This window comes from Nicotiana tomentosiformis, chromosome 1 (genome assembly GCF_000390325.3).
Source record: "Nicotiana tomentosiformis chromosome 1, ASM39032v3, whole genome shotgun sequence".
Classification (NCBI taxonomy): Eukaryota; Viridiplantae; Streptophyta; class Magnoliopsida; order Solanales; family Solanaceae; genus Nicotiana; species Nicotiana tomentosiformis.
The window spans coordinates 12,840,440-12,863,185 of NC_090812.1; the positions used below are offsets into that span (position 1 = coordinate 12,840,440).

At 33.1% G+C, this 22,746-nt stretch overlaps 1 protein-coding gene across 4 annotated transcripts; it reads right to left on the minus strand.

The window, feature by feature from the left end:
* Positions 1–743: 743 nt before the first annotated feature.
* Positions 744–16,518, minus strand: LOC104089306 (MADS-box protein SVP-like). Of its 4 annotated transcripts, none has more exons than XM_070177512.1 (9): positions 16,369–16,518; positions 15,601–15,798; positions 5,542–5,626; positions 4,550–4,611; positions 2,449–2,548; positions 2,310–2,355; positions 1,722–1,765; positions 1,501–1,631; positions 744–1,121 (listed from the first exon to the last, which is right to left on the minus strand). In XM_070177512.1, the coding sequence occupies exons 2-9, from the start codon at positions 15,780–15,782 to the stop codon at positions 1,103–1,105; spliced, it is 669 nt and encodes a 222-aa protein (XP_070033613.1). In that variant the 5' UTR covers positions 15,783–15,798; positions 16,369–16,518; the 3' UTR covers positions 744–1,102. The 4 variants fall into 4 exon arrangements, with proteins under 4 accessions (XP_070033613.1, XP_070033612.1, XP_070033608.1 ...); XM_070177511.1 differs by having other exon boundaries at positions 1,722–1,769; positions 2,314–2,355; positions 15,601–15,790; positions 16,369–16,514; XM_070177507.1 differs by having other exon boundaries at positions 1,722–1,769; positions 2,314–2,355; positions 16,369–16,510.
* Between the last annotated feature and the right edge of the window lie 6,228 nt (positions 16,519–22,746).

Here is a 22,746-nt window from a genome sequence, read left to right on the forward strand (position 1 = left end):
GATGTGTATCCTTTGAGTTTGTATAGATTTTGTTATATTTCTGCACACTATATTAAATAATAAAATAAAATTAACATTTATTAAAATAATATGATATATTAAATTATTATTTTATAAGATTAATATTCTGTCAAATTATCCGTGCATCGCGCGAGTTCTAACACTAGTTTCAGTTAAACTGTAAGCACCATACAACTACACTTCAATGATTTATTATACGCTATTTACAAACACAAGTAACTTGAGTCGAAAAGAATAAAATTTTTTACATGGAGGAACAAATAGGACGACTAACTTACAATTTAAAATTTGAACTTACTGCTATGAAAAAGAATGGAATTCTCTTTGTATTTATAAAAAAAATTAATTATTCGTTGTTTTGGGAGATATTAGCAAACTAGCGAACAAGATAAAGAATTGTGATAGACCATAAATTAGAATTTTAATCAATAAAAGGTCTTGAATTTTAAATTTGATACATTTCAGTTTCTTTTTAAAACTTTTGAATAATTACAAGGTGACGTTTGAGAATTTGGGTATTATAAGGACTTATTTAACAAATTTTGTTTTAATTTTAAAAAGTCTCTGGGGCTTACGCCTCACTACAAAAACGTGCCTCAAACGCACGGACGTACGCCCCAAATTGCTGGGCATACGCCTCTTGAGGCTTTCGCCCCACACCATCACCTCGGGACGGTTTTGGTACGCCTCACCCCGAAAACGTCTTTTAAAACACTGTTCAATAATATCGAATTACAAAGTGCTTCCATAAGAGATGGTTAAGTCCTAAATACAACAATATATACACGAACTAGCCAATTCAAGGCATCACTTGACCTTGCAAATTAAGATGATATAGTACATATGATTGAATAGAATATCAACCGATAGACGATAGTACCTGTATATAGCTCTAGCCACATCTGCTTGAAACAACATTAGTTTCTCATTAGACTGTTAACCCCTCCTCGATTAATCTCACAGTTTTTCGAGGTCTGGTCAACTGGTCTAATCAATTTATATATTTCATTAGATGATGCATCAATAGAGAGTTACCCTTTCTTCTTTCAGTAACTATATATCTTCACTTCTCAAACCAAGCTCAATAAGGAAAAGGCAAGCTGCAAACATTCAACAAATTATAAATGAGTATAACGCATGACACATGAAAAGTGTTCAGTTGGGGTACGTTTGGAATTCAGTAAGTCATATATATAGATGCTTCTTTAGTTCCATTATGTTTGACAGTATTTTCTTATTAGTTCGCTCCAAAAGGAATGATGCATTTATACGAGTATTTTGTTAAAAAAATAAGTTTCTATAGTCACACAAATGTTATGATATGATTAATACCACAAGTTTAAAAGGTCCTTTAGCCACACAAATTTTATGATATGTCTAAAACCACAAGTTTTAAAAAAATTTCGCTCTTTCTTAAATTTTGTGTCAGAGTCAATTATGCCAAATGAATTGAAACGGAGGGAGCAGTATTTCACATACCCTAACTTGAGGCTAGTATCAGAGTCAATGTAATCGTGATGACTATTGACTAAGCTGCGATTGGTCGTGATAGAGTCTGCCGAATGTCCTCCCTCAATTGCATTATGGCCCTCAACTTCATTCAATCTTGCCTGTTGCATGCCAGAGATTTAATGATTTAGTAGTCACAGAAAAGGGAACTAGTCAAAACAAAAAAAAGAAGATAATAATGCAGATTTTACTTCTGATTGCTGTTTCAACTGTGAATTCTCTTCTAGCAGTTGAGCTTCCTGCATATCAAAAGCTACATATAAGGTGATAAAAGATGTTACTAAGCTAGTAAATCTCAGGAATAATAGAATTCCTGAGATTGGATTTCACTGTTTGGCTTATAGATTCTTTCATCAAGGAAAATTTAGAAGGTCAGAAAAATGAAAACTTTGAATAACCTAAAAAGCCATCTTTGTTTTCAAAAAGAAACTTCGTTACCGAAATTTAAAGCAAAATCGTCTTCCAGAAACCAAAGACAAACCAAGGTAGGTTATCAGAACAACCATAATAAATATAAGGTTCTCCGTTTTTCCTCATAATCTCAATACATAAGCTTTCCCTATCAATAATAATTGTTTTCCGAAAACCTGATTTTTCAAAGACCAAATTCAAACTTCATTCAATAGTACATGATAAAATAAGAAAATATCCTTCTTTTCTTTAAGTAAGCGGCCTTGTGACCTGAGTTTAGCTTACACCCCTACCTTGTAAAGAAAGTATCCTAATTAAGAAATTAACAGAATCTAATGACAAAGTTGAGAAATACTCAAAGTTATGACTTGCCTTTTTCTTAAGGGAGCTGATCTCTCTCGTAAACTTGTCACCCTGAAAGGCACAAAAATCCCAAAGTTAATGGAATCAACGTATATTGTAGGACCAATCTCATTAGTGGAAAAGGAGGGGAAGTAGCTATAGGACCTTAATTTTCATGACACGACTTATTCCTCCCTCGACTATTTTCTCCAATTTCATTAATTCCTCCAAGCCAAGTCCTTGCAGCTCTTCTCCATTAAGTTGCCTAGCATAATAACTTAAATAAGTCATTTGCAATTTGATATTACAGTCAACCCTCTTTATAACAATCTCGTTTGTTCTGATAATTTTTGGTTTTTATAGTGAATGGTTGTTACACACCTATAATAGCATTTGATGTTTAAATAGTTTTTGGCAGTTATAAATAAAATTATCCAAAAATCAATTACTTTTCCTTTTTCAATGTTGCATATAAAAGATAAAAAAAGTTATTCAAATTTAAAATTTCAAAGATATGCATATTTCACTAGTTTAATATTGAAGAAAGCTAACACATTAACAATAAATTCATAATTAAACATATAAAGATTTAAACCCTAAGGCATACATTTTAAAGCTACCTAGAAAAATAAAAAATTTCAAGATTGATGGATGAATTTTGTAATTGTAGTTTGTTTCGTAGATTTCATTCTCTTACTAGCGATATAACGCTTGAATTGGCGCATGTCCAAATTTTCAGCAAAAAGATATCTGATAGCTTTCTGTTGAAGACAATCTAAGAGCTTAACAATTAAATCTTTTGTCTAAATATTTTTTGAGAATTTGTCCAATGAAAAAGATATCATGTGCAAATCTTCAAACCTTATATCTTATGCAAGATAGAAACTTAGTTCAATAGAAAAGATTGTATACATATTTTTAGAATTACTATTACTAATATTAAAGATTTTATATGGCTGTTATAGATGAGAAATTTTACAACGAGTGTTCTGCTATAATTATGGTTGTTGCTATAGGTAAAAAGCTGTTATAGAGAGGTAAAATATAACTTAAAAAATCTGTTCTGAGAAAAACTTAGCTTTTATAGTGAATTGCCGTTATATAGGGATATTATAGAAAGGTCTATTGTACTACAATTAGGTAAACTTTGGCAGCAGTAAGGTACATCTAATGGCGATGGTTCTTACTAATGGAAAATATTTGAGACTGAAGTACTAATTAGTAGAACTCTTAATAAATGATAATAAAACGCAACAATTTATATAAAAAAAAAGAAGAAGAAGAAGAAGAAGAAGAAGAAGAAGAAGAAGAAGAAGAAGAAGAAAAGATAGAGTTTTGGATGTAAAACGTATGCAAAGGCACGCTATGGAAGGTGTTCTGTTCATATTAGTTTTCCATCACTGCTATAGTGCAAGAGCAAAATGACATCCTACTCCCAAAATACAATGAATCACTTAGGAATCTTCGAATGGGCACTTAAATAGAAATACAAAAGAACTCTTAAATTTTCAATTGTTTTGTAGAAATTAGAGCGAGAGAAGAAAAGGGACCCTGGAAGGGAGTGAAAAGATGAAGTGCTAAAAGATGACAATCTCAGGATTTTATAGATTATATTTTCTTGGTGATAAGATAGGGTATATTCATAGAGAGTGAAACATATAAACTCGACCTTCTATAGAGTCCGAACAGTGAAATTGTACAGATGACTGAAATTGCAAATGTGCAAATTCTACATTGTTTAAGGGAAGCCAATCAAGTGGCCGACTATTTGACTAAGTTAGCCTCGTCAAGTGAAAATAGTACTTTCTATACCTCTTTTAATCAACTTCCTAAAGAAGCAAAACGATTATTTCAACTAGACAGATGGCAACTTCTCAGCATTAGAAGAAGATACGACAAGACTAATTTTTTTGTTAGTTGACTTTGTATATACTTTTTTAATGGAAGAGTATAAGTATAGATGTAACTCTACCTTTCTTTTGTGTTGGAGGTTAGGTCTATGTCCCCATCTAGCTTTGTACTTTTTTTTGGTATATATTGGCATGGTAGGGGTCAAGCCAAACCCCCATAACCAAAGGTACCTTGCCGGAGGTTAATGGCTTAATTTATAAAATAAAAATAAAAATATAGAGTCCGAACATATCTCTTCATTAACGAAGAGTGTGACCACCGATAATCAGATAATCTTTTCGGAAAACATTGTACATTTTTAATAATAAACACATTAAATTTTGAATTACTCGGAATAAATTAAACTAACAATTACCTCAACTCCCGGTTCTTCTCCGCAAATTCCCTACAAAGCATTCCACAGTTTTTCTTCTCGCTCTGGAAAATGAAAGATTTGCTTCTTTTTAGTAAGGTAGATTGAAATTAAGATCAACAAGGCTTGTCTTTTGTATACATTTCATGATCACATATTAACCCCACACCAACACATACGACGCGTGGAAGCTCGGTTGGATGAATTAATTAAAAAAAGGAAACTCTTCATGCGAGAAAGGCTTAGATCGGGACTACAACTTCTAGTATTCCTTTTCTATCTCAAGTTTATCAACAAGACTCTAAGAGCGCGTTTGGATATAAGAATTTTTTTTCTTTTTTTCAATTTTTTTTTCTTTTTTTCAAAATCAGCGTTTGTTCATAAAATTTTCAATTTTCACTTGAAAATGCATTTTGAAATTTTTCGAAATTTTGAAAAACTCCAAAAAACTGTTTTTCAAAATTTTCACTCAAATTACTCACAAAACTTCAAAAACAACCCAAAATTATATTCATGTCCAAACACAACTCTTTCAAATATCATTTTCACTTGAAATTCTTTTTTACTTTTTTTTTTTTAATTTTACAATTCTTATGTCCAAACACCCACTAAGAGTATATAAGAATAGTACCGAATATAGTAATACTAGGATTAGTAATGCTGAGATTAGTTATACTGGGATAATTTCTTATTAACTATTTGGTTTGATTATTATAAAGTTTTTGAAATAACAGTTACGTTCTATCTAATGACATGGTATTGCTAATGTCATGGTTTGCTATGTATAAGAATAGTACTGAATATGGTATATAACTAATGCAAGTATTAGTTATATATAAGTTGAAAAACATTAGAAAATAATGGAATAATAATATCAAAACTAATACATGTATTATTTTCCCTAATATATCCTACCAAAACCGCAAGGCATATTCTTCAGTACATAAGATTATTGTCAATTAATGATATCAGAGTAGCAGAGACAATGGTATTACCTGAAGGTTAGAAAATTGCAGTTGGTCTGGACTATCCATATCCCTTTCTGAGTGAACCTTGTGCTTTTCAATCAGTTGCATCATACTGTGCAAGGATATATGACAATAACACACAATCAACTACTAAAAGTAGAGAAGATCACATATACATGAACCATTAGATTCGACTCTCACAAACCTGGGAATTGAAGTGTTTATGCCAATATTTATATTATTAACCATGGAGTGTGTTCAATACATATACCACAAAGGAAAATAGACATTTAAGCATCTAGTACCTACGAATGCTTGAAAAATGAATGAGAAAAAACTAACAAAAGTTCTATAGCTTAAAACATCATATTCAAGTTCTCTAATTTAGTTAAAACAATATCCAATATTACTGGATCGATTAATTTGGATTCGCGCAGCATAGGCCCATTAAAGGGGAAGCAGTGTGCCAGTGACATGAATATATAAATCATTTAGCACCTTTTGTGTATCAATGACAAACTCATTAACAATATCCTATTTTATACTCCTCTTTTTAACCTTTTCGAATTATGTGGGTCAAATTGACTAATTTCTGAATTCGGACGTAGATTCTTTAAGGTTTTTGAAATAAAATTTACATACTTAAAAATTACATAAAAAACAATATAAGTCACAGTAGTTAAAAATTCAAAATATTAAAAAATTATTTGCAAAAAATATGATTAAAAACCCTTATTTGATTCCCTAAGTAGTAATATAGGTTATTCTTTTTTAAAACGGGGGAAGTACGTCATTATTGTTATATCATATAGTTTACTATATTGTTATAACTAGTGTATTAAAAGGCATTTTTGGGACTCGCCTCGGGGAGGGGCACTATCAAAATACCTTGAGACTCATGTGTGATGCTTAGTTCTGTGAGATTTATGCCCCCAAGCGCCCCACTTGCGCCCTAAACGCGCCTAACACTCAACGCTTGGGACTTGCCCCAAAGTTCATATGCAAATTGGACATGACAATCAGTCCGAATCCAAGCAACACCCATGGAACCCACCCAGCGTAAGGAAAAATATGGCACCAACGGATGTGGCCATACCCAGAAAAGAAAGTTGGCCTAACTCCAGTTTGTTTGATGAAGTTGAATAGTAAAAAATCTTTGGGCGAAAGGCAAATAGGGCTCATCCTTGATTTCATGAAATGCTGTGTTGAATTCACTAATTAGCACTGCTGACTCTCAAAATTCTTCAACAAATGAATGATTAAAGTTCTTTTTATATATAGTAATATGAAAAATGTGAATAACTCAAATAGCAAACCATAGTATTACATATTTACTAATTGAGAATATCGTGACGGTGAATATCATTTGAATTTTTCTTTTGAAAATAAGTAACCAAAATTTATATCCTTACTTGAGAGATCTTCATGTCTTAGTTCTATGTCTCACTAAATTATCATATATTTATTATTTTATTCTTTAAAAATAATTTTATATTTATCATGAAGGAATAATATTTTAAATTACAGTGTTGATAAAATTTATTGAGTATTTACTTTTAAAGAGGTAAAATATGCAGCTTGATAATATTTTTTAAGAAATTATGATTTTAAATCCTTTGAAAGTTAAAACGTTGTAATAAATTTATATTTCATAGTAACTTTAACAGTATTACATTATTTATACTTATAAAACAGGGCACCTCACACCCTTGCCTTTTAAGACACTGATTATTAACAAAATGAGAATCTTAAGATGAACGCTTTATCTGTTTTTGTAGTAATTTTTATGAGCTCGGAGTTAATTGAGTTTCTATTTTCCCTTTTAAGCGTTGATAACATCTAAAGTTTGCAGTTGAATCTATTGCTGATTTGATTAATCTTTTTAAGGGAAATATCAAGCTTCTAATCACAAGAGCTTTACTGAATTCCGTTTTTTTTTCCCCATTGTGCTTAAATGATCATAATTCATATATTCTTGTCTTAACCGAGAGGGCGAAACACTAGTCTTCCACATACTTGTGATCATATATACTAATATATGTTGCATAGAGGGTCTATTCGTGTGATCCAGGATTAATTAATCATCCATCTCCCACATTTAAGGCGCTATAATAACTTGAATATTTGTATAATTAAGAGAAATACACTTAGTGCACAAGGTTATATATAGTAGTTGAGGGTAATCGAGAGAGGCGCCTATTGTACGAACTTTCCAAAATGTTGATGCATCCTTGTCTGATCCTCCAAAAATACAATAAGTTTGGAGGATCCGACTTTGGAGGATCCGATACATATTCAACAACATTTCTGAAAAATCCGAGCAATACAGATTCCATATAAAATTGTTTGGAATATTTCATCTATCACTCAACTATGAAAGGGATAAGTGCCCTTAACTATCTTGCTGGAGAGTGGTGACTATATAATTAGCACCAAGTGCCACCTTTGCCAATTCTGAACGCATATAAGCCAACTCTTTGTCAACCCACCGCCTCGGCCTAACAGTTGCCCTCGCCTAGATCTCAAGTATTTTACCATCTTTGTTTTTTCTTTTCTCCTTAACCTGGACACTTTTGAGGCTTCATTTTTGGCGGCTTAATGCATGGATCGTTCAATTGTTAACAACTTTAAGTAGGACTTTTTATATCACATCTAATTATCATTCTATGTGTTGGGATATATACTACTAACCATAGATTTTGGTTTAGATATAATATTTATTATGGAACAATTGTTTATTCAATTTTAATAAAGTTTTAAATAGATCATATATTCGTTTGTCTCATTTTCTTATATAGTAAATAATTTAGTGTATAGAGTTTAGCTTACACACGGAAGATTAAATCATCGGTTCTTATAAATATAAAGATCATGTTCACAATCTAATGATAGAATTGGACAAACCATCAGGAATTATTGTAGCACAAGATTAAATATAATTTATCTTGATTATGGGAATGGTTTAATTCTGACTTCTTGTGCTATTACATTTTATATGTATTGAACGGACCAAATAGAGATAAGTATTTTATACCGACTTAATAAAATAATTTCTCTAGCCACTAAACGTAATTATACACTTAATCTTGATATAATTATTATTATTTGTGTATATCATTTATTGTTTTAATTTACTAAAAGGCGAGATTCTTTTATGGGTCAATATGCGTGGTAAATTGGACAATGATGATATACATTGGCGAAGTAATAGTTAATTGAATAAATCCATATCTCGGTCTAGAGATTGATGATACACCTTTATGAAAGCTTATAAGTTTTCATGTGTAAACCCTGTAGGTGAATTTTGTATCTGTCACATGAAATAAGTTAAGTGAAAGTCTAAAGAAAATAATCAATGAATTAAATTATCAGTAATTTAATTTATTAGATTAGTACCTGAATCTTAACATCGGGAGTTAAATAAAGTTTAATGGAAGAATTTCGAAATTGAACTGAGGAGTGCAGTTACGAATTTTTAGTGGAATAATTCGTAATTTATTATGGTAATATTAATTCGGATATTTTGAATTAAGTTCATAATAGGAAGCCTCGGTAATTAAATATTGCGGTCCCTGTGTCCGAATAATTAAGAATTAAATGGAATCATATTTTTTGGTGAAAAAGGAAGACCCAACAGGTTTAGGAAAAGGTTTTAAACCCTAAAACCTGTGGCTATATAAAGAGGTCTTATTCTATAAAGAGGCTATGGTTCGCCCACACGAATTTTGCTAATCCGGGCATTATTCGGGTCATACAACAGAAGACTGTGGAACTGAAGGATGATCTTGTGGATAGTTTTGCTCATACTTGAAGGCTCTTTTCGCGATCGTGGTCACATTTCAAGAGATAAGTAGCGATTTTACGTTTAAATAAATCTGTGATTGTATGTTGTTTATATTACATGCAAGTGATCCTCGCTATTTGCTTCCGATATTTATACCTATTTTTATCAATTGGTATCAGAGCCAAATTGCATCTATCAATTGGTATCAGAGCCAGATTGCATCTAAATAGATAACGTAAAATATACATATGCGAAATTATGTATGAATGTCGATTGTTGATTGGAAAATTAAGCAAAAGAAAGAGAAAGAAAAAAGAAGGGTACTGGTTGGTCGGCTACTGAGGAAAGGCCGTAGAAAGCCCGATCAAGTAATCTATTGAGATTTCTCAAAAGTTTATTTTTTTAATCAACAAACAAAGGATAGAAAATATATGCTTGCTATTTTCTTGGTTGCTGCAGCGAAACAATTCCTTGTTTCGTTGAAAGTGTGTTTTGACTTTTGACCAAAATTTTACCATGTGAAAATATTTATTTAAAAAGGTAAGTCCTTGCTGGTGACGCAACATCTTGGATTTTTAATCAATGTGAAGTGTTCATTGTTCATGTGACTTCTATATATTTCGGTTGATCAAAATCAATTATCACCATAATTTGGTTTTTTCTGTTGTAGCTCGCTAGAAATTGTAAAGTTTTGGTAATTTTGAAGGTATGTGAAGTGTTTTAATCAATGTGAAGTGTTGATTCCTCCTTTTATCCTCATACGTATATAATAATATTATAGATTGAGAATAAGCACTCCTTGCTATGCAGTGAATCACGTAATTTTTGGGCGTTTTGAGGTTGTTTAGAAGGGTTTTAAGTAGATTATTGGATTAAACGAGTTTTAAATATGAACATCTACTCCTTATATATCGATTTTATTTGTGTTAAATCTGGAACATGATCACACATAATGATTTAACTCAATATGATATATGGAAAGAATTTAAATCACATAAATTCGCCTGAAGAAATTAATCTGAATTTGGTCATAGTTTTGGTAATCATTAATTTTACGATCTCTGATTGACTTGAAATTTGATGGATTCATCGAAAATGACCTGATAAGAAATACTCACTGTTATGCAGTGAAATATATCATATTTCGGTCAATTCGAGGTCGTATAGATGGGTTTTTTTGGCGGTTTGCGGGAATAAAATATGATTTGAATATGAAAAGTCATTCTTTATGTTGGTTTTATTTATGTTAAATCTGAAATATAATAGCACATGTTGATTTAACATAAATTGATATATGACAAGAATGCACCTCATATTTTAAATTTTTAAAAATGCTTAAAACGGTAATTTTAAAATTTGGTCGCAGTTTTGGAAATAATAATTTTAAAGATGTTCGACTGACCTGAAATTGGATAGGCTTATCGGAAATAGCCAAGTGAAATGCTCACTGCTATGTGGTGATTGGCATATTTTTAGCGTTTCAGAGCTGTCTGGATGAGTTTTTTGTGCATTCTTTTCGAATTTTGAAAAATTCTCAAAAAACAATATATGGTTGTGATTAAGTGGTGATATGAATTAACCCCTATGGCCTCCACTATCTATTTATAGTGAGATAATAAATTTACGCGTCGAATTTAGGTCTTCCTCCATATCGGATGAATTTGTTATGAACTCACTAAGTATAATTACTAGTTATTGATAACCTGTATTGACTCTCCATCTGAGTTTACACGTTGAGTCAATTTTGTAATTATAATGCAACCATGATTACATGAATATGTTTCTGTCATCTCCCACTATTAATTAATTTCAAGTGAGTGTAAATTTACGCGTCGACTTTAGGTCTTCCTCCATATCGAATACATTTATTACAAGCACACTAGGTAAAATACTAGTTATTGATGTACTTAATCTCTATCTGAGTATACATGGTGGGTTAATGGAACTAGAGTTATTAATTATGGTGTTCACTTGACTTAAATTAACAGTATACTCTCCATCTGAGTTTGGACTGTTTTAATTTATTAGAATGAATAATCTAGCATTACATGTATATGTTGCATGGGTAGTTCTTTTTCCATCGAAATTTTCTATTCAAGGTGCATGAATATGTGCGTAGGGCGTTTGAAATTTTTGTATTAAATGGTTATATACAGTTGGCTGAAAATAACAGTATACTCTCCGTCTGAGTTGAATCTGTTTCTTTTAGGATTGTATAATTCCTGCATTATATAATATACGTTCCATGAATAATTCTTTTCCCATCAAAATTTGCTATTCGAGATACATGTATGTGTGTGTGTATATATATATATATATATATATATATATATATATATATATATATATATATATATGCAGTCTGAATTTTATTATTCGGTGTTAATTGACTTATCATGATCTATCTAATATTGTATATCTCAACTCCACAATGACTTCATGTAGTTTGTCGTATCACTTGTCAAAATATTTCTTTGGTCGTGATAAGACATTAATTTAAAGGATGTATTATATGTACGTTTTGCTATAAGGAATTTAATTCCCGTTTTTAGACAAAGAGATGAATATCAAGTTTATTTTCGAATAACTCTTATATTATTGAGTTTGATAAATATTTTATCTCTTGTGGCACATGGATACATGACCTTATTATTGTTAATGTCTCTCCTGAATTGAATAATATAGTCCACCTTATAAGAGAAAATATTCTTCAAAATTGAGTGAAACTTATTTGTGCACTTGCGTCTAAGTCATAATTATCTGGATGAGATTTCAGTTGGTCAATGATGAACCTTAAAGTTCATTGAAAGAAAGAGGCACTACCAACTTGTGGATCCTATTTAAAAGGAAATATGACTAAAAGACAATTTTGCTCCAAAGGAAAAAGAGCTGGTGATGGGTTAGAACTAACCCATTTTGAGTGTGATGTCTAATGAACAAATAGGCAAGATGTGATTTTGAGTAATTTATGACGTTCATAAGTGATTAATCAAAATATGAATATATTTGTTTGATGCGCCATAAGTCTGAATGCTTTGAATAATTTAAAGATTTTAAAGCTTGATACGGAGAAGCACCATGGGAATATATTAAATCACTACGATCTGATCGTAGGTGTCTAGCCCTTATCTACAGAGTTCATTAGTTACTTATCAAAATAAAGGATTATATCTCAATTGTCTACACCGGTTACTCCATAATAGAGTGGTGTAGTAGAGAGAAGAAATATGACTCTTATGGATATATTTAGATTAATGATGAGTTATTCCGATTTATTTCTTTTTTGTTATGGATATGCCTTAGAATGCTGCAATTACATTTTGATTTTAGTTCCTTCTAAGTCAGTATCTTGGACCACATAGAACCGTGGACTCAATGTAAGTTCGGTCTGCGGCAAGTTCGGTTATGGAATTGTCCACAATATATACTGAAGGGGAAATGGATAAGATAAAATCAAGGACGAATGTATACATGTTTATTGAATATCCAAAGAAACGAAAGGAGGTTTATTTTATTTTCCTAAAGAAAAGAAGGTAATTGCTAGCACAAATACCGGTTCTCTATAATATGATTATTTAATAAACTATGTTCCTAGAAGTAATTATATCATTAGATTGTGAACATAATCTTTATACTTATAAGAACCAATAATTTAATCTTCCGTGTATAAGCTAAACTCTATACACTAAATCATCTACTATATAAGTAAAGGACATAAACGAATATATGATCTGTTTAAAACTTTATTAAAATTGAATAAATAATTGTTCCATAATAAATACTATATCCAAACCAAGATCCATGGTTAATAGTATATATCCATCCAATCTTCCACTTAGACTTTTAACCATGATAATTATTAGAATATACTATATCTAAATGTATGGTTAATAGTATATGTGATAGACCCTTAATACTAAGCTTTATTAAACTTTATTAAAACCTTATTAAATGCATGGTTATGTAGTCCATCAACACAAATATACAACTGACCTTCTATCTGAATTTTACTGTCCGGATGCTAAGCCTGCCATCACTCCTCTTGATCCCCAGACCAAGCTTCAGATTGACTTTGGTGATCCTATTTATGATCCTTCTACCTACAGAAGTTTGATTGGCAAGCTGAACTTCTTGCAGCACACCAGGCCTGACATCTCCTTCTCTGTTCAACATTTGAGTCGGTTCCTGGCGTTTCCTAAAGTTTCTCATATGTTGGCTGCACTACATGTTCTCAGATATCTTGTAAATGATCCTGCTCAGGGTATCTTACTCAGCAGCTCTTCTGATTTTACCCTAAAGGCTTATTCTGATTTAGACTGGGTTATCTGCCCTATCTCTAGGAGATCTGTTACTGGCTGTTTTGTTCTTCTTGGTGATTCTCCTGCTTCTTAGAAGTCCAAGAAGCAGCTTACTGTCTTCTTAAACTCTGCTGAAGCTGAATATAGAGCTTTGAAACATGTGGTTACTGGGGTTTCTTGGTTGCTTAGGCTTCTTGCTGATATGGGTTTGTCTATTACTTCTCCTGTTTTTATTTTTTGTGATAGTCAAGCTGCTGTGCATATTGCCAGAAATCCAGTTTTTCATGAGCATACCAAACACATTGAAGTGGATTACTATTATGTTAGGGGTGTTCTTTCTTCTAGGGTGATTTCTCTTCAGCATGTGCACATTTCTGCCCAACTAGCTGATATGCTTACCAAGGCCTTATCAGGTGTTCCTCATCAGAGACTTCTCTGCAAGCTTGGTGTTCTCTCACCCTCCAGCTTGAGGGGGGATGATAGACCCTTAATGCTAAGCCCAAATCCTGGCTGAGCTTTTACAGTGTTGGGCCTATTCCTTATTGGGCCAACTTTCATTTTTGTAATTCAGGGACCCGGCCCTTGTCCGGTTAATTTCAAATTAACCACTATTACTTATACATATAAATAGAGTTAGTTGACTCTATTCTTAATTAAGGGATCAGATTATATTTACCCTATTGTCTCTCATATCTTCTCTCTCACCGACTTAGACGATTAGGGTTTTCTCTTCGAGACAATCTCAAATTTCTCGATGATTTTCATAGGTTAACAATATGCCCTAACAATATGTACATACAATGACAATGCAATGTTAAAGACTATCACTGTGTGCACACATAGATTATCTTAGAGAAGAATCTTTAATTATCTGATACATTAACGACAACAATGCTACTTTTGCACAAAAGGTGTACTTCCAAATTCCAATATTCAACCCCTCAAAACTAAACATAAGGAAGAAATTCTGAAAGCAAAAAAAGATTAATTCGAGTCAAGCAGGGTTCTCCTTGTTTCGTCTAATCAATCCAAGAAATACAAAAATTAATTTAGCGAGTACTACCCGTGCTGGGATAATTAGTAGCAAAACTATTTATGTTGTACTCACATAGTACATCTTACTAAAGAATGAAAATCCTACAAATGATCATATGTGTTAATTTTATACAGACGTATAAAACTTTAGATTTCTTAGTTCTCCTACCATAGTCATGAGTATTAACATATATGTTCTTAAAGAAGCAGCTTTCTCTCTCAGTTCACAAATTTGAGGACCCCTCTTGCATTATTTTGAAGGATATTTTATGGATCTTTATTATTATGCATATCACATTTTAAAATGATGATTCAAGTACAAATCTCTGAAAGATACCGTACGGTAAAACTGACAAAAGAAAAGGATATTTAACCCAGGCATTTTCTTAAGCAGTCATAACCAATTTGTTAGTATTGCTATTACATAAAATTTCGTTAAATTAGATAACAATCTCTTTTGTGAAAATGATAAAGAGTGTAGGACAGTCAAATGTAATGAGAAACTTTAATAACCTGGAAATATTTCCAGTCACAAGTTGTACTGCTTATTAATTACAAAAAGAAGCATTGCAGCAGAGTTAAAACAAAATATGTTAACATCAAATATAGAATTATCAATCTTAATACTACTAACTTTTACGGTTTTCCACAAGGGAGTGGAACTCTCCATATATAAATCTGACGGACAAGAAAAGTAAGAGATTTTCTTGGACAAGACGGATATCTGACACGCAAGTCATGGGCTTTTTTAAACTCCAAAAATTAACATCTTTTCATCAATTAGTGAACGAACCAAGTACTGGCGAGGTAGTTTATTGGTAAGTACCATTTGTTTGAAGTATAGACGTTCATTGTTAATTCCTATGTATATTCTAATTAGATGAAGTACTCATCCTTGGAACCAGAAAAATCTACCGTAACAAGTCAAAAGTAATCGAAAAAAAGCTGAGAAAGAAAGAGAAATTATACCTGGAGCTTGAATATTCAAAAAGTTTTCCAGTAGCAGAGAAAACGATGAGGCCAATATCAGCATCACAAAGAGTGGAGAGCTCCTGAGCTTTCTTGAAAAGCCCTCTTCTTCTCTTTGAGAAAGTCACCTGCCTTGCTGTCAAGTTGTCAATCTTCTTGATCTGAATCTTTTGTCTCACCATTTTCACCTCTATACACCTGACCATATCATTATCATTAATGCACAAAGTCAAAGATGAAGAAGTAGGTGTATATTATATATTATAAATAAGATGTAGAAATCTGCTAAGTGTGAAGTCGAGAAAAGGATCTTATAAATAAGAAAATCTAGCTAATCACTCTCCAAAATTGACTACATTGGACACAAGAAATATTTTTTAAAATTTTATATATTAAAATATAAAGGAAATATTCAGAATGTTTGTACCTCTTATCATGGACAAGGAGTTAAAAAAAGAACTTGTGAACCAACCATTTATAGAAAAAATAGAGCATAGTACAACTAAAGAGAATCCATTAACCCTAGAATTAAACAACAAAAGAGATAAGGGAAAGAACCTGAAATTCAAAGAAGGGAGCTGAAAAAAGGAAAATAAGAGGAGATCCAGAACTTAAAAGATGATCTACTAAGATAACAAGAAGAAGAGAGCTCAAAGAAGAAATAAAAAGAAAAAGATGATGGAGATTTAGAACCTAAAAAGCTGTCTTACAGAAAAGTAAAAATGAGAGAGGAAGAAGGGATTGGAGAGGGGATCTTGAAGTTATTACCTTTACTAGGATAGTATAATTAAGGTTTTGGTTAGAGTGCAGCTTTTTCTTCTGAAAATACACACCAATATAGGAACAGTTTTGACCAATGATATATGGAGAGAGAATAATGAAGATGATAAATGAGAAAGAGACTAAAAGAGAGAGCTCATCCCTTTTTTCTTTTTATTCTTTACTTTTCTTCTTAGGTTTTTTCCTTTTTGCTTGCCTTTGGGTGAATGAGTTTCCAATCAGATTCCTTTTATAGCTAAAATCCCTTCCAAATTCCATATATGGCCAAACAGAGTTGCTACTAATTTCACTTTCCTCTATTAGTAATACGGTAATAATAAATCATTTCCTGATTTTCACTTCGTCCCTTTCTTTTTTTGGTAACTTGATGAAAAGAAGATTCTTCGGCATGTTTGTTTTAATAGAACACAAATTAAAGGAATAGGTGAACAAATATTTTAACGGAAAAAATATCATGAGTTAAATGAAATTAAATTTCTTATGATATTATTAGTGAAATAATAACAAATATTTGGGACAAATTTTTAAATTTCAAAAGGAAGAGTATATCTACAAAAGCTCTAAATTCACAAATATTTTATCCAAACACAATTCTACCAAAATTATTTTAAACCTATTGAAAAATCAGAGACTTTCCTATTATTAAAAAGTAAAAAGTAAAAATAGTAATAGTAGTAGTACTAGAAAAGGAGGAGTTAGATGTGTGTGGAAGTGGGGAAACTTTTCCGTACAGGTGAATGGTGACTGGTGACTGAGGAGCCATATCAGAACACAGAAATTATGACTTTATTGTACCCTCGTACCTGTCATTGCTCCCCACCCTTAGCCCCTTTCTTTCTCATTCTTCAACTTCTCACAACCCACGCACCTCTATTCCCTTCATATAGTAGTTGTCGTATTTTGGATTAATGGAGCTGACTTCATAGCCACTCGCTCTACTTATCCATCTCCCAAAAAATAGAGGGAAAAAATGTCCAATATACCTACCCCTAACATTTAGGGATCGATTGATATATACGATGGATAAGCAAAAATAATTTTCACACAAAAATTTAGTATCGTCTTATTTCTTATTTGGTTATTAATTATATCAAAATTAAAATAGTACTAGGATAATTTATACATGGCAGATGGTAGAATAGTAATCTCAAGATAAAGTTGTTGTTTGACCCAAAATTTAGATCTAGGTTTAAACAATTAGAATTTCTAATAGAATAAAATTAATCTTAGCCAATATTAATATCCAAGAGATTGTTTAACTGATTTTGTGGTAAAATATCGCAAATTCCATTTAAATAGCAGCAAATACGTAACAATAAACAATATTTTATGACCCAAGAACAAAGAGAATATCATTACATAGTAATAAATGATACATAATGGTATTTATGTAAATAAATGCAAGTGAGATAACCGAAAAAGGGGTGAGATTCTGAGATATTTCTCCTGACAATGAGAAATGATTGGTGAGCCTTTGAATATTCGGATCATCCTTGGATCGTGGGAGAAAAGTTAGACAAAGATACAGAGAAAAGGTATATTTTGTATGTATATAATAAAGCAAGAATCTTTAGAGAATGTCAATATGTTGTTCTTTACAAATGGATGTCCAATCCCCCTTTGTAGCTACAGATCTTTCTATTTATATGGGCATATGGGCCACAAAAATTCTTATAGTACAAATCAGAGGAATATTCATTGAAATATTCTCCTTAAAGTCTTATCATTAAAACCAGCTGTTAGTGTCCTTCTAAAGGGATTGTTTGTCCGCGTTCCTCTGTTTAATCAACTTGACCTCATCTTCGTTCATCATCAGATCACTTCGACCTCGCCCTCGTCCTTTGCTGAGAACATATTGATGACGCGTGGCAGTCTTCGAAGGCTCTTTTAATGTTGATTCAGCCCACATATAATTAGGATAATTTTTAGCCTATACAGTTAGTCCATCCGCTTGTTGAGGTCATCTTTGTTGGCGGGTTCAACAAGCAGATAATAGCGTTCATGGTCATCTCTTTGATGGAGTTTGTTGAACAGATAACAGCGATCGTGATTGTTGTGACAAGCGGGGGGCGTGGCTATTTGCAGACCACATATTTCGAACCCCTGGATTTCCTAGGTTGTTTGGTCCAAGAGCAGAAGTGACGTCATGCGTCATAATAATGTTGATTCCCGACACATTGAGTTGATTCACGCGTGACCTTTGATTAGCTCTGCCATTTCGATTCTAGTACCAATTATCATGAACTGTTTTGATTTTGGTGCCTTAGACTCTATAAATAGGGATGTCCTTATCGAAATTCAAACTTACACTTTCTTCATTCCTCGTTTGGAATTCCTTCTACTGCTTTATAAGCTTTCGTTGTATTTCCAATTTCCTTTTCTGTCTTCTTCTTAATATCCATAACTATGTCAAACCTTTCCTCGGATACCAGTGTGGAGGACTATTCCATCCCTTTGGCAACCATATTCCCCGTTCGCGGGGAAGATACTGTTATCGTTACTAAGGAGGAAGTTTTTTCCTTTGTGGAGGAGATTATACCTCGATACCCCGATACCATTCCCGACTTTCAAAAGCCACTGGAAGTGGTGACCAAAAAGTTCCAATCCATGATGACTGCCGAGCGCTTAACTGAGCTTAAGAATAAGTCTGGCCTTCTCGAGCACATGGAGTTAGTTCCTGTCAGTGACGAAGAGGTACAGCTCTACCGTCCTGGGTATGTGCTCTATACGCCTATCTGTTCACCATCGGCTACTCGTTCCCCTTCCCTCCGCTGGTAGAAGAGTTTTGTTGCCACTATAACAGTGTCCTGCGAAACTCGTCCCCTACGTTTTCAAGGTGATCAATATGTTGGAGAAGTTCGATGAACTAGCCGAAGTCAAGGTCACGGTGCGTCACTTGGTGCATCTTTTCGCACCCCATTTTTATTGAGGAACGATACTGAATCTTCGCCGCCGCGGAGGAAACTGCTTGGTGGTGAAGATGGATGACAATGGTAGTCGACAGTTCTGGCTCGACTACTTCTTCGTCAGGATTGAGGTCACGGTGTCTGACGTTACTAGCTTCCCTGAGGCCTGGAACCCCACACGTAAGTATTTTGTTCTTGTTTTTCCTTTTTTTTTTTAAAAGTTCTGTTTGTTTCGAGTTGGTTGAATAAATCTTCTCTTTATGCAATCACTAATCAACTTCTTTAGTTCGTGCCACATCTCATTGACTGGATTATGCGGCTCCTCCCCTGCACGACGGGGATTCGTGACTAGCCTAGCTTCTTTCAGAAGTTCAAACCGACTCTCCCCTTGATAGGTAATCTCATTCTTCCAGTCGATATTGTACTTATGTTGGTGTTCATTCGTCGTGTTTACCCTTCTCATCCTTTTTGTTTTCTCTAGGTTCCATCAGGGGGGACCACGAGAAGGGCGCGGGCATGTGCCCTCGTTTAGGAGGAGAATAGTTCCCACGTCTTCTGCTTCTGCCCAATTGTAAGCCGTCGCGCCCGCCCTTTCCCTGCTTTCCCTTGTTGATGAGGATGAGGAGGTTCCTCCTGGTGATATGGACCTGAGGGCCGTGTAACGACCCGACTTATCATTTTAAGAATTTACTCCTCATTCAGTGACTTAAGGTCTCGAGTATCTTCGTAATATGTATTATGACCCGCGGGTGTGGTCGAGTTTGATTTTCAGAAGATTCGGAATTAAATTGAAAGAACAATTCTCATTTTTTAAGCTTAAATAAAAAGAGGTGACAATAGTTGGACTTTTGAGTAAACGGCCTCGGAATAGAGTTTTGATTATTCCAATAGCTTCGTATGGTAATTTTGGACTTAGGAGTGTATCCGTAAAATTATTTGGAAGCCCGTAGTTAAATTAGGCTTGAAATGGCAAAAATATGAAGTTTAAGTTGGAAGTTTGACCGGGGAGTTGACTTTTTGATATCGGGGTCGGAATCCAGTTCTAAAAATTTTCATAGGTTCGTTATGTCATTTATTACTTGTGTGCAAAATTTGAGGTCAATCGGACTTGATTTGATAAGTTTCAGCGTCGAATGTATAAGTTAAAATTTCTTAGTTTCATTAAGCTTGAATTGAGGTATGAGTGGTGGTTTTAGCATTGTTTGATGTGATTTGAGGTTTCAACTAAGTCCGTAATATATTTTGAGACTTGTTGGTATGTTCGGACGGGATCCCGAGTGGCTCGGGTGAGTTTCGGGGTAGTTTCAGACCATTTCTAGGCCATTTTTAATGCTAGTTTTTTGTCACAGAGGTATGCATCGCGATCGCGGACAAGCGGTCGTGATCGCGAAGAGCAATTTGGTTGTTTGGACACTGTGAATCGCGATCGCGAAAGCCTTTTCGTGATCGCGTAGAGGAAAATCCTGCTACACTAACCCGATTTTGAAAGCTTATATCTCGCAATCTATAAGGAATTTGGAGATGAACCAAAAATGAAAGTTGTAGCCCTTTGTGTCTAGTTTTCATAAAGTTTTATCATTTAGAGTTGTGTATAAAAAGTTATGGTATATAAATTATAGGCTATCTGGGAATAGTTTTGAAATCTCTGTTGCACAGGGCTGACTTTGGAAGTTTATATCTAGCAATATATAAGGAATTGGGAGATGAGAAACAAATAAAAGTTATATCCCTTGGTGTCGAGTTTTCATAAAGTTAAACCATTTTTAATTTAGATTTTTGTAAAAAAAGGTTATGACTATTATACTAGAGGTAGTCTGGAAGAGCTGGGCACTTGTTCTTCGCGACCGCTAAGCATTTTCCACAATCGCGAAAGGCAAATTTTGGGCTGAGAAAAGTTGTGCTTCACGATCGCGAAGAGTAAATACCTGGGGTAAGTGTTCTATATCCTAAAGTGTTTATATTTCATGAATATATGATTATATTCATCGTTTAATTCGGATTTTAATGGAAAAAATCAAGATTTTGGCAAAATCTTCAAAAACGAAAATTTAAGATTTGGAGGTCGAGTTGTTATCCGAATTTGATAAAATTGGTATGGTATTGGATTTCAAGAAAATTATATCGGGTTCTAAGAGGCGGGCCCCTCATTGACGTTTGTTGACTTTTTAGAATAAATTTTTAAATCGACGTATTATTATCCGGAATTGTTTACGATAAATTTTAATGAAGTTGTACAATTAATTTGGATAGATTTGAGCTGTTCGGAGGTCAATTCAAGCAAGAAGACGATTTCGGAATATCGTCATAACTTAATAAAAAAGGTAAGTATCTTGCCCAACCTTGAGTGGGGGAATTACCCCTTAGGCATTAAGTCTTATGTGAAAATTGTGTGATTGGAAGTCGTGTACGTGAGGTGACAAGTACGTACTCGGTCTTATATGTGCAAATTTTATTGGTTTAAAATTTTATGCATTTTTATGTATTAAATTGGATAATTATTGGCATTAGTAAATCCTTGAATTACCACGCCTCATTCCTTATTTGTCAAGTTTGTATTTTATATAATAATTTGATGTTATTATCACTTGGATTTTATGTGAATTCCGTGTGTTTGTTGATTTGATATTTTTCTTGGAATTAAATTCATGATGGGATCCTTATCTGTAAATATTTATTAAATAAGTTTAAATTAAGGAAGTTACTATAATTATCAAGAATTTGGATTAATGAAGGCGTTGACCTATACTAAGTGTTTTTCACCTATGTTGATTGTTTTGAGGTTTTATATACGTTGTGTGGAAGCTTGGGCTATTTGTTGAGAAATTTATTGATTCTGCTACATATTTGGATATTGGTTGTGGTCAGTGGCAAATTGTGATATGAATTATTGTATTGTGTTGTGGTTTAAACACTCTCCTTAATGTTATTTATGCTTCCTACCCTGTTTGTTAATGATATACATGTGCTTGGTAAGGAAGAGTGTAAAGCACGAAGGGTGATGCCGTGCTATTTGAGAGTATAAAGCACGAAGGGTGATGCAGTGCCATTGAGAGTGTAAAGCACGAAGGGTGATGCCGTGGCATTTCATTTATATTATCAGGTGAGGATGAGAGTAAAACCGCGAAGGGTGATGCCGTGCAATTATTTTATATCATCATATATTCATGGCACGAAGGGTGTTTCCGTGCAGGCGAGGACGAGAGACATACATTATATTGTGATATCGTTTTGTTGTGTATATATTCATGCCTTTATCTTGAGATGTTATTATGCACCTATGTTTTCTATGTGACTTATAGTCGTTGTTGCTTTCTTGTGCCTCCACTTTATTTCTTTTATTGTTATTGGCATTTCTCCCACATAGTGTAATACTGTATATATATATATATATATATATATATATATATATATATATATATATATATATATATATATATATGCACGGTGAGAAAGATATAAA